Source organism: Cervus canadensis, chromosome 13 (assembly GCF_019320065.1).
Source record: "Cervus canadensis isolate Bull #8, Minnesota chromosome 13, ASM1932006v1, whole genome shotgun sequence".
Classification (NCBI taxonomy): Eukaryota; Metazoa; Chordata; class Mammalia; order Artiodactyla; family Cervidae; genus Cervus; species Cervus canadensis.
Genome location: NC_057398.1, coordinates 27,695,207 through 27,707,221, shown reverse-complemented (window position 1 = coordinate 27,707,221; position 12,015 = coordinate 27,695,207). Strand labels below are relative to the sequence as shown.

Here is a 12,015-nt window from a genome sequence, read left to right as displayed (position 1 = left end):
TAGCTGATACAGCTTTGTGAACACCTGTGAGCAATAACTCTCTCCTCAGGTTTCTATTTGAGTTCAAAATTGCCAGTTTTGCTCAGGATTGTCAGCACACCCACAGCCTCCACCCCTCCCTGGCATGGCCATTAGAGGAATCTGTTTGAGAGGATCCTTGAGAGTCGGGGATTAATGGCAGAATAACATGGTTGTTAGTCACACAGGCTCTGGAGTCAGACCACCTGAGTTTAAGTCCTATTGCCCCATTACTAGCTGTGTGACCTTCGGTGAGTTTTTAAACCCCCTCCAAGCCTCAGTTACCTCATCTGTAAAGGGGGATAATAATCAAGGTTGTCAAGATTATTGTATAAATGAGATCGAGTATGTGAAGCTCTTGGGTGGTACCAGGACCATTGGTCACCCTATCCATGCTCCGTGCCTTATGCTCTAGCAGAAATTGCTGCCTTGAGATTCTCCCGAGCAGTCACCATGACTTTGCTTATTCCCTTCCCTTAGCCAGGAAAGTAGTGACCCCTTATGATATCCCCAAGAGTATCAGTTAGGTGTGTGCTGAGCTGCAAGTTATGGAAAACCTGACTGCAGTGTTTAAAACAAATGCAGATTTATTTTTTCCCACAAAATTTGATATTCAGAAAATGGTTGCTGGCCTCAGATCTGCAGCCTGATGATGTATGAACTCATGTCTCTGTAATTCTCTTGGCCACAAAATGGCTGCTTTAGCTCCAGGCATCACATCCACATTCATATTCATCACAGAGCAGTAGAGCTTGGTGATCCAGAGCATGAACTCTGGAGCCAGATTAACAAAGTCTGGATCCCAGCTCCATCACCTTCTGGTTAAATCACCTTGGGAAGTCATGAAACATCTCTAGCCTCAGTTTTTTCATCTGTGAAATGGGGATGATATTAAAAGACTATGTCTTAGGATTGTTTTGGGGGTTAAGTGAGGTAATACATGTAAAGCCTGTAGAACAGTGCCTGGCACATAGCAAGTATTCAGTATGTGTTAGTTATTACTTCATTATTATAATTGTAAGGGACTTGGGGACAAATAGTATTAATATTTAGCACATCTACCTTCCAATATAGAGATAACTGCAAAAGAAGGAGGTCAAGCAGGACCAGGGGGCCCTTGGGTCAAGCAACCAGCAACATCTTCTGTGTTTGGATACGTTTTGTTCAAATGTGAAGACTCAGCCTGAGGTATCACCACCTCTAGGAAGCTGTCGTGGACTCCTCTCACCAACTGACACTGGTTTAAGTGTCCCTTATCTGTGCTCCTGGACTGTATTCCTACCTTCACACTTATACAGTGACCTCAATGATCTGTTTATGGGTCTCTCTCTTGCAGAGCAGGGGTCTTGCTTGGACTCTCCTTGGATTCCCAGGGCTGAGCTGGTGCTGGGCTTCTTGTAGCCTCCATTGCTTGTTGAGTAAATATTTTTTGAGAATGAGCTTGGCATTGTGGGAGGTCATGGTCCCCACCTCCAGGAACCAAAGTTACTCATGGACCAACCAGAGGCAGTCACAGTTGAGGGTTTTCCTAGGAAGACTTTAGAGGTGGGGGTAGGGGCACATCCCTCCTAAATCAGCCCTGGACTAGGAGCCCTGGCGATCCTCAGGAGTGCCCTAAACTAGGGATACAGTGGTCAGGGATCAGGGGCCCCACTTGGATCCACCTCACTGGACAGTGGGTCCCTCACCTTTCTGGCCCCATGTGCCCTCCAGGCGGCCTCAGGACCGAAGGAGCCTGAACTGAGCCTTTTGTTTGTGTATTACTGGTCATTTCTTCTTGTGACTTGGCCCAGATTTTTCCTTTTCTGGGCCTCAGTTTCCCTGCCTATCTAGTGCAGTGCAAGCTTGCCCACTTCTGACCTGCTGTGACTACATGTGGAAGCCATTGCTGTTTGACCAGGGTGTGGTGGTTCACAGCTTAGGAGATGTGTGTGTGTGTGTGTCGCCGGGGGTGGGCAAATCTCCGGTGTGTCCTTAGCTCATGTCCCCTCAGGCACCAGGTGGCCTCCTGGGATCGCCTCCTCCCCCAGCACCTCCAGGAGCTCCCCCTCAAGGCCAAACCAGCCTGAATGAGGGGGCCTCTCTTTGCATCCTTGGTGTGGAAGGGGCAGCCCCCAGAGAACCCGCAGGGGACACGAGAATCAAGAATGAAGGCAGGGGACTTCCTTGGTGGTCCAGGAGCTAAGAATCCAAGCTCCCAGTGCAAGGGGCCCAGGTTCAATCCCTGGTCAGGGAACTAGAGCCCACATTCTGCAACTACGAGTTTGAGTGCTGTAATTAAGCCCGAGTACAGTCAAATAAATAAATAAATAAAAAGAAAGCAGGCAGCTTGAGGGGGAAAGAGGTTTATTGCGGTTGTCAGGATTTGTGGCCTGGGCTCCTGGGGATGAATCACAGCTGCAGTTTCTGGAGAAGCAGAGAACAGAGTGAGGGACTCAGGGTGGCATGAGTCTCAGCCAGGAAGGAAGGAACAAGCAGGCACAGCAGGTAGTACCAGGCCTTAATGAGGCAGGCTTGCCTCTGTCCCCAGGGTTGGCCCCCTCGGCACTTCCCACCACTGTGCAAGTGGGCTCAGGACGCTGCCTACTCCCAAAATGAACCCTGTCCCTCCTCAAGAGATAGATGGCTATCCATGCCACCCCCTCTCCTGTGTTGGGGCCACATTTCACCTTTGGGAGCCCTGGTGGGGAGCCTAGGGCTGGGACAGAAGTGTTTGCTGAAGCAAATCGATTAAAAGGTTGGGGAGTCAATGGCCATTTCCTTTACTGCACCTGACTCAAGGCTGCATGCAGTAAACAATCAATACTTCTTGAGCAGGTGAATGAATGAATGAGTGAAGGAATGAGTAGAGGAACAAGTGAGGGGTGGGCAGTGAGGAAGGAGGCCAGGGAGGTGCACCCACCTCGTTGATCCAGTCGATGTAGGCAGACACACGGGTGAAGACCGTGGGCTTCTTGTAGGTGTTGCAGCCCAGCCCGGAGCCGAAGCTGACGATGCCTTGCACATCCCAGTTGCCGTTCTCAGCTTGGCAGTTCAGGGGGCCACCCGAATCCCCCTGCACCAGATGGGGTGGGCGTCAGAGGGAGGCTTGGGCCACAGGGGTGGGTTAGAGTGGGGCATGTGAGTTGGCCTCTCTGCTTTGGTACCTCCTGTTTTGACCTCAGCTTGTCCACAGTGAGGGAGGGAGAGAAGATATGATTTGGGAGTGACTTGACCTTTATCCCGCTGCTGCTGCTGCTAAGTCGCTTCAGTCCTGTGTGACTCTGTGCGATCCCATAGACGGCAGCCCACCAGGCTCCCCTGTCCCTGGGATTCTCCAGGCAAGAACACTGGAGTGGGTTGCCATTTCCTTCTCCAATGCATGAAAGTGAAAAGTGAAAGTGAAGTCGCTCAGTCGTGTCAGACTCTTGGAGACCCAGTGGACTGCAGCCTACCAGGCTCCTCCATCCATGGGATTTTCCAGGCAAGAGTACTGGAGTGGGGTGCCATTGCCTTCTCCGGACCTTTATCCTAGGGGAGCCCTAAAGTATCAGATTAAGTCGTGGTTTGCTGTGCGATCTTGGGATGATGAGAACCCTCTCTGTGCCTCAGTGTCCCATGCCTGAGTCTGAGCTGCCCAGAGAAGTGAAGATGCTGGGAGTTGTGTAGGAGACCCAGGAAAGTGAGGGAAATGGAAATGGGGAAAGGGTCCTGTGTTTAAAAATGGGACAGTCTCTGATTTCCCTAGATGCTTCTTGCTTCAGTGTCAGATTCCCTGTGTCCTCTGTCTCCCTGGAGCGATGGAGTTGACGGTACGATGGAACGTGTGCCTGGACTTGAATGAAGTCTCTTCTACACACGTCAGACTCATTTAGTCCTCACAGCAGCCCTGTGCTTACTGTTGCTCCATTTTACAATGGGGAAACTGAGGTTCAGAGAGGTCAAACGGCCTGCCCAAGGTTATGCAGCTATGAAGGGGTGGGACTGGGACTCAGACCCAGAGACATTCAGCCTTCATGCTCTGGCCATAGTGCTGGTGGGGGAGAGGAAGGGGGACAGTGACAAGGTTTTCCTAAGTCTCCTGAACCCAACTGGGACTCAGTCTCCCCCCAGGGAGAGGGTTCCTCATGGGGTCTCCCCTCTTCTCACTCCTTTGCTCTCCTCCCTGCCCCTAGCACTTGGCCATTTGCATTAGGGCAGGGGTGCAGAGTCTGGACACTCACGTTGCAGGCTGAGATGACTCCGTCGCCTCCAGCACAGACCATGGTTTCCTTCACCGTGCTGCCCCACCAGTCTCTCTGGGAGCACGTGGCATAATCCACCACAGGCTGCAGGCCCTGCTGCAGCTCGGCGGCAATGGGGCCATTGGCTGGAGAGAGAATGGGTGGTGACTGGACAGGCAGCCCAGGAAGCCCTGGCTCCATGCCTTCAGGGAACAGAGGGCTAAATGGGGCTGGGCCAGGCCAGGCAAGTTCTGGCAAGACTTTGAGGGACATATATGCCTTTTATTGAGAGGCAAGACTCTGAGCCAATGGTCCCAAACTGGGTTAGAGACCCTTCAAAGGGTTGGAAAGGTAAAACCAACCCATAGAAAACCCTCAAGAAATAACTACCATTTATCTTTAATTTATGTTCTGGGGTTTTAATTGTCAATGGTTTCCTTGTAGTTCACTACTTTTGGTGTCACATGTTAAAAGATTTTTCTCAGCCTCAAATTTTCCAGGTACTGATCTCTATTTTCTTCTAAGTCTTCTGTAGGTTCATTTATTTGCATTTAACCTTTACATTCAGCTGTAATTTACTTGAGAATTCCATTCACTGGAATATACTTGGTATATGATCTAATCCCCTACCCCAAAATGGTTAGTTTCATTGATTCAATAGTCACTTACATGGCACTTAGTAGCTGCCCAGCCCTGTTCTAAGTCCTTGACAAATTTTAGTCCATTTAATTCTTATAGCATCCTTTATATGCACTTGGCGTGTCTGTCACATGGTATGTGCTTACTAAATATTAGCCATCATTACACAGTTTAAGAAGATGTGAAGATGTTAAGGCAAAAAGGAAACTGGTGGGCAAATGTGGGTGGCATGCTTATTGTGGGAGCCGCTTCCTCCAGGAAGGCGCTCTTGATTTACCAGGGGCTATACTCACTGTAGAGACGGCCCCAGCCAGTGACGTAGCAGGGGTAGTCCTGAGTCAGCAAGGCACCCGCCTCTGGCAGGCAGGCCACCTGGATCGCGTCGCTCAGTTCCACAGTCTCTGCCAGCTTGATAAGGGCAATGTCATTGCTGGAATCCAAAGTGGAGGTGGTGAATGACAGGAGGGCCTGGTGCAGCAAGCAAATGCTGAGAGGCCTGGCCTGTGAGTCGGGAGTCAGGCCAAGGGTGACCAGGGTCCTTTGCACATATCCCGGACTGCCAGGTTTTACTGGTGGACACCTGCCCCTGTAGGTGTAGCTTCTTTCCCTACTTGTGTCTCCACATCACGACAGGCTTAACAGAGAAGTGACAAGAGCAGAAGCCTGAGCCACTGTATCTGAACCACTGTATCGACCGAAATTAAGCTAAAGCAAATTGGAAATTATGACGGTAAAAATACTTGCAGATTCAATTTTTAATGTTTCTGTGTTGCCGAATGAAAGCGGACAACCCTAGGCAGACTTGGTTTGATTTGTGGTTCTGCCACTTAGCAGGCTGTGTGACCTGAGACACATTCCTTAACCTCTCTGATCCTCGCGTTCTTGTCTCGGGCTGTGGTGAAGATTAAATAAGAGATGGCGCATAAAGTGCTTATTGCAATGCGGGCAGGCATGCAGTAAGCATCAATAATGGGGAGTGCTGGCTCATCCTCTGGCTGACAGACTTCAGGTAACATACCACGGGGCCCTCGGGATCCTTAGTCCATGTGTACTTTATGGAGCCCCTTGGTCAATGATGGGGATGGGAGGGGTGTCCGTCTTCTCTTAGCATTTTGCTATTTTGCGTAAAGTCATCATCTGCGGGCTGTTCAGGGTGAGGATGGGGCCCATGATGAGGCTCTGTCTCCATATCAGGGACCCCCTCTTCTTCTGAGCTGCCCCTAGGGGCCGTGTGATGGCTAGCTGGGCACTCACCGAATGAGGAAGGAGTTCCACTTTTCGTGGACAAAGATGGTGTCCACACCCACGTAGAGGGAGCCTGCCTCGTCCTCCACCTCCAGGTTGTTCTTCCCCAGGCCCACGCGGTATGTCAGGGTGTTGCTGGACAGAGCAAGGGGGCCAAGTCAGGGTCCTACCCACATGGGTCGGCTGGGTAGAGAGGGAAGTTGGGGCTCTGGTGATGCAGCTTTGGGGTCACTGTGGGACTCATTTGGGGGGAGGCACAGTTCACCCCATTGACCCTTCCTAGGGCACAGGGTAAGGACCCTGGTCTTGGAGTCAAGTTCGTTCTGACTGCTGGGTGGGCAGGCTCGGGCCTCAATTCCTCACCTGTAAGGTGGGGATAATCTTGAAACTCACCTGCCAGGGATGCTGTGAAGATGAACTAGTCCACACTGCTGCTGGCATGCATTATCTCACCTCTGTTCCTCTCTAGCCACATCCTCCTCTCCCCTCACACAATCCGCTCCTGCCACACCGGCTTCCACTTTATTTCTCAAACATGCCAAGTGGACTCCCTCCTCTGGACCTTTGCATCGGCTCTTCCCTCCACCTGTGACACCTTACTTCCAGACCAGAGATTTCTTCCCTTCTTTTCTTTAGATCTCGGCTCAAGTATCCCCTTTTCAGAGAGCTTTTCCCCAGGCCATGTCATTTAAAATAGAACCCCTCATACTTTTTAGCCTCTTCCTGCTTCTTTGTTTTTCTTCACCACCACTTATTTTGTTACATATTTACTTGTTGGATGGCCTGCCACTCTGTCTTCTACTAGAATATAATAAGTTCCCTGCAGAGCACAAACTGCGTTTTCACCGCCACGTTCCCTGGCACATCGTAGGCGCTCACTAAATACTTGTTGAATGAATAAATGGACAACTGAGTTACTGGATATGAGCAGCCTGTTTGTGCCGCTGTCTGGAGTGTGTGCCCTGGAAGAGCAGCGGGCGGGGCGTCTGGGTGACTTCCGGCTCACCTGATGCAGTGGGCGGCTGTGAGGACGTGGTTGGGGGTGATCAAGGTGCCGCCACACGTGTGCCTCCACGTGTCATCCTTGAGGTACTGGAGGGAGATCTGGGGGAGGATGTGAAAGGAGCGTGTGTCAGCCCCCAGGGACCCACTCCCCACGCCCCTCTCCACCCCGCCTCCCACCCCCGCGGCGGTGAGCTTACCTGCCAGGGCCAGCTGTGGGGAATGGCGTCCTCTCCTCCCACCACGCGGGCTGATAGGTTGGGCTGGAAGATGGGGACCCCGCAGCTGGAGGCTGGGGGAGACAGGAGAGGGAGAGCACAGGTGAGGGTGCCTGGTGTCTCATTGGGGAAGGGACAGGTGGAAAGAGCACATATTTAGGGGCTAGGCAGACTTGGGTTTGGATTTTCCTGTAAGACTTTGGGGAAGCCATTGAGTGTGCTGGGCCTCAACTTCCCTTTCTGTGAAATGGGTAGAATAGCACTAACCTGGTAAGTTTGTCCTAAGAACTAAATGATGCATATGAAGAGTTGAGCAAAAGGTCTGGTATAGAGTGAGGGTTAAACCACTGAAGGAAACACCAAGGTAGGCTGGCTTGGTGTGAGTGCCCAGGTACACCTGTGTTCTTCATCCTTACCCTGTTGTCCCTTTTGAGGCCACAGCATGGCGGGGATGTGTGAACACGGAACCCACAGAATTCCAGACTGTCCTAGCTGTGGCATGGTCAAGAGCAAGTGCTGGGCAGACTCAGACTCAAATTCTGCCCGCCCCCCCACACTAACCAGCCATGTGATCTTGAAGAAGCTAGTGAACTTCACTGTGCCTCAGGGTCCTCATCCGTAAAATGAGTCTATATTAATAGACCCTGCCTCTCAAGGTTGACGGAGAATCAAATTGGCTCCGGAATGTCAAGGGCTTAGCAGAGCGCTTGGCACAGAGTAAACATGCAGTACACAGGAGCAGCTACTGTTATTATTACTACTGTTGTTATCAACTGGAGGACTCTTAATGAAGTGCTCTTATTTGCCAAAAGAGCCAGTGAGCTTTAGAGAGGTGATATAGCTTGTTTAGGTCCTGCTGAGAGAGAGTGACATTCGAGTCAAGTTCCTTGACTCCCAATCTGGGAGAAGGCTGCCAACATGGAAAGCTGCCATCCTCTGTGCCAACACAGAATCCCCAAAGGAGAGATGCTGATCCCAGGAAAGGTAGGCCCCGGTATTGTTTAATTGCTAAGTCGTGTCCAACTCTTTTGCAACCCCATGGACTGTAGCCTGCCTGGCTCCTCTGTCCATGGGATTTCCCAGGCAGGAATACTGGAGTGGGTTGCCATTTCCTTTTCCAGGGGCTCTTCCCAACCCAGGGATCAGACTTGCATCTCCTGCATTGGCAGGCGGGTTCTTTACCACTGAGCCAGCTGGGAAGCCCAAGCCCCCCGATGGTCCCCAGGGTACCCGGGGATGAGGCATCTTCTGTGTCCCCAGGCTGATGCTACATCTGTCTGCACCTCATTGCTCATCCTCACCCTGGGGAGGTCAGGTCATTAGCCCTGTTTCGCAGATTCAGAAGCAGAGTTGCCCAGCAGGCAAGTAGCTCATTTGACACAGCTGATCAGTAGTAATTGGACCCACACTGAACCCCAAAGCTCCTTTCCCAAAGCCCTGGAGAGCAGAGGGCCCCTGCCCCCATCCTTGTCCGAGCTCACAGCCTGATGACTGCAGCTGGTCATGGAGCCTCAGCTTACCATAGGCCAGGAGCGCGGTGAAGACTGTGATGCCCAACATGTTGTGAATGCTCAGAATCAGGTGAATGTCGCGGTGGCCAGGGCAGCATTTATAGGCAGGTGGGGGGTGGGCCCACCTCGTCAAGGCTGAGCCACCACTTGGAAGAAACCTGTTCTGCCAAGGCCTTTTCCCTGACCTTGGGTGGTTACTGTTTAATTTGGGCAGAGATGGAGCTGGTTCGGCGGCATGGATTTCCCAAATATCCAGAGACAGAGCAAACTCTGGCATTTGCAGCTATGGGGGCCCCATCACGCTGCTTGGCCTGACTCATTCTTTTTAGTTGTTTACTAGGCACCTACTATGTGCTGGTTGGCATGCTCAGTAACTCTTGCAGTCCCTTAATTCTCCCAACAACACGCAGTAGACACTCTTGTCCACTGATTAAACGTGACAAAGCTGAGACTCAGAGGGTCAGTGACCATCCAGGGTCACACAGCTGCACTACAACAGAACCAGGGTTTGAAGTCAGCCTTTCAAATGTCAGCCTACGGCCAAAGACTGCTATGATGCACCGCTTCCTTCTCTGTCTTTATAGCTCTTTCTTTCTCCCTCATTCAACCAATACTGTCGGATCTTGCGGTACTCCCTGCAACACCTTCTCCCCGCAGGCTGTGGATGGAGGCTGAGGCCCTGGCATACCCTGGAAGGCTTTGGTTGGCCAAATTCCTACTTGGAGCCTGCTTAGTTGTCTCCCTGCAAGGCCCTCAGTCTCCCGTTCTTTCTTTCTTTCTTTATTTATTGAAGGTCAAGTTTAAATTTAATGACTTTGGTATTAACTATACACATACTAGTAAGTGCTAAGACTTAAAATCTTCCAGTTCAGTTGTGACTCCAGACAGGATCCAGAGAGGAGTTCTAAAAATCTCTTCTCTGGGTTTTAGGGAGACTTTCTTTACCCTCCTGTGTTAGCCTCTTAAGGCACTGCGTCAGCCTTAAAAGGGCACTGGAAAGGGCCTCCCGTTCTTTAAAATGGGCATGTAGGATCAGATGAACTCTTGGGCTCTTTTCAGATCTTAGATTCCATGATTTAGATGTAAAGGTTGAGTGCTACTCTGGATGCCCAAAAATTCCACCTGGAGCCTTGGGCAGTTGGGGTTCAGCTTTGACCTCGGAGAGTCGGTTTACTTCATTTGCCCCAAGGCCTGACTTCTCTTCTTTGTCTCCTTTGAACTCCTCCATGCGCTGTTTGGAAGCTGTTTTCTGAGCTGGGCCCACTGGTCATGTTGGGCATTATTTAACCATGCTCTCACTGGGAGCAACTGGGTGGAGGTGGGAGCTGCCTGTGGCGCACAACTAGTGTACATGGCTAATATGCATGGCTAGTGTGCGTGGCTAGTGCCAGCCCCTCCTAACCTGGCTCTGGTGCAGGGAAAACCACTGGCCAGAGGACGCTATCACTCTAGGGGTTCAAATTGCCTAAAGTTATGGTGGTGACACTTGGCTGGCTGACCTCGTCTTCTGACCACCGAGATGAAGAAACAGCCCCAGGAGGGCTGGTGAATATCTTCAGAGAGGTGCCCTGGGGAGTGGATAGTTGCAGTTGGAAGGCAGAGGGCTTGGTGTTGGATTAACTTAAAGCTGCTCATCTTGCCTACCCAGACTGTGTGGCACTGACTTAGAAAGTACACTGAAGCCATTCATTCCTTCATTCCTCCCAAACTAGCTGAGCAGCTCCTGTGTGTAGGCTCTGGGCTGGGGCCACAGAGAGGATTAGATCCTGTTCAGTTCCGCTGGAGCTCCCCGCTGGGCAAGGTAATAAACGTTCCTTTGAATGTTCTGGGCCAAGGTCTGGGAGTCCCAAATGAGAGCGTGTTAATCCTGGGTGGGAGTTTGATGGGCACAGGTGGGAAAAGGGCCCCTTTCTGCAGATTCCATGTCCAAAATGAACTTGAGATTCAAAAAGATGCATGCAGCTCTGTTTTCCTAGCAGGATTATTCACAACAGGCAAAACATGGAGACAACCTAAATGTCCATTGACAGCTGAATGGGTAAAGAAGACATGTATACAATGAAATACTTCTCAACCATAAAAAAAGAATGAATAATGCTATTGCAGCAACATGGATGCAACTAAAGATGATCATACTAAGTGAAGTAAGTAGAAAGACATACCCTATGATATCACTTATATGTGGAATCTGAACTATGGCACCAACAAACCTATCTATTAAGGAGAAATAGACTCACAGACATAGAGAACAGACTTGAGGTTGCCAAGGGGTGGGAGAGGGAAGGACTGGGACTTTGGGATTAGCAGATGTAAACTTTACAAATAGGATGGATAAACAGCAAGGCCCTTCTGTTATAGCGCAGGGGACTATATTCAGTCTCCTGTGATAAATCATAATGGAAAAGAAGATATAAAAAGAACACCTATATGTGTATAACTGAGTCTCCTTGCTATACAGCAGAGATTGGCACAACAGTGTAAATCAACTATACTTTGATAAAAAATTAAAATTAAAAATAACAACAACAACCACAAAAAAACCCCAAATGAACTTGAGGACTTGAGACTCCGAGGATGCTGAAATCCCATCCTATCCTGCTGACCCTCGTGTATTCCAGGGCCTGGAGTGGGGCCTCCCAGGATGTGGGCACTTAATGTCAGTCAGCCACTCAGGGCCAGACTACGCTGGAAAAATAACCATGAGTGACTTGGCAGAGGCTGGTTTCGGGGGTGTGGGGAACGTTAAAAGAAGCGATGCCAAGGTTGGGAGTCAATGAGGGTGCTGGTGAGAGCCTGAGAAACAGGGCAGCTGCCAGGATGGGGCCCGTTATTTTTAGTTGCTGGGACAGGACTCTCCGGTGGCAGCTGTTACATCCTGGGTGGGGCCCATTAAGCAGGCAGGCCTGGGGCTGGCAGCTTTTCTCCTCAAAACCAGGTGAAAGTAGGGAGCTGGGGGGTGAGTGAGGGATTCGGTGTTTGGTGCTGGGGGCTGGGACTTGGTGGTGGGGAGGCTTACTGAGAGGCCAGGACATGGTTGGGGTTTAAGGAGCCACCTCCCTTCCCCACTCTTGGCCCCTTAATCCCTTTAGGAATCCTTATTCCTCCCGTGCCCCCTGCCTGGGCTGGGAGAGTGGGTTCTCACGGTGGCAGAGTCTAGGGCCCCTCCCAGCTGCATCTGAT

General features: G+C 50.9%; 1 protein-coding gene and 1 non-coding gene across 2 annotated transcripts; both read right to left on the bottom strand.

Annotated features, from left to right (window-relative positions):
* Nucleotides 1–2,347: 2,347 nt before the first annotated feature.
* On the bottom strand, nucleotides 2,348–9,820 carry CTRC (chymotrypsin C). The gene is made up of 8 exons (XM_043486043.1): nucleotides 8,845–9,820; nucleotides 7,307–7,398; nucleotides 7,111–7,208; nucleotides 6,114–6,239; nucleotides 5,153–5,289; nucleotides 4,221–4,366; nucleotides 2,921–3,073; nucleotides 2,348–2,424 (listed from the first exon to the last, which is right to left on the bottom strand). Exons 1-8 carry the CDS (start codon nucleotides 9,110–9,112, stop codon nucleotides 2,410–2,412), a joined length of 1,035 nt encoding a protein of 344 aa, XP_043341978.1. The 5' UTR covers nucleotides 9,113–9,820; the 3' UTR covers nucleotides 2,348–2,409.
* Nucleotides 9,706–9,828, bottom strand: LOC122452655. Its single transcript, XR_006272812.1, has one exon. It is a non-coding gene; the product is annotated as a small nucleolar RNA SNORA26 (small nucleolar RNA).
* Between the last annotated feature and the right edge of the window lie 2,187 nt (nucleotides 9,829–12,015).

Bases quoted from the DNA above. Each gene is read 5' to 3' on its own strand.
- CTRC (XM_043486043.1), bottom strand. From the start codon at position 9,112: ATGCCAGAGTTTGCTCTGTCTCTGGATATTTGGGAAATCCATGCCGCC. The intron at 7,209-7,306 runs GTAAGCTCACCG...ATCCTCCCCCAG, and splicing joins CCCACAGCTGGCCCTGGCAG to ATCTCCCTCCAGTACCTCAA. The intron at 6,240-7,110 runs GTGAGCCGGAAG...TGCTCTGTCCAG, and splicing joins ACAGCCGCCCACTGCATCAG to CAACACCCTGACATACCGCG.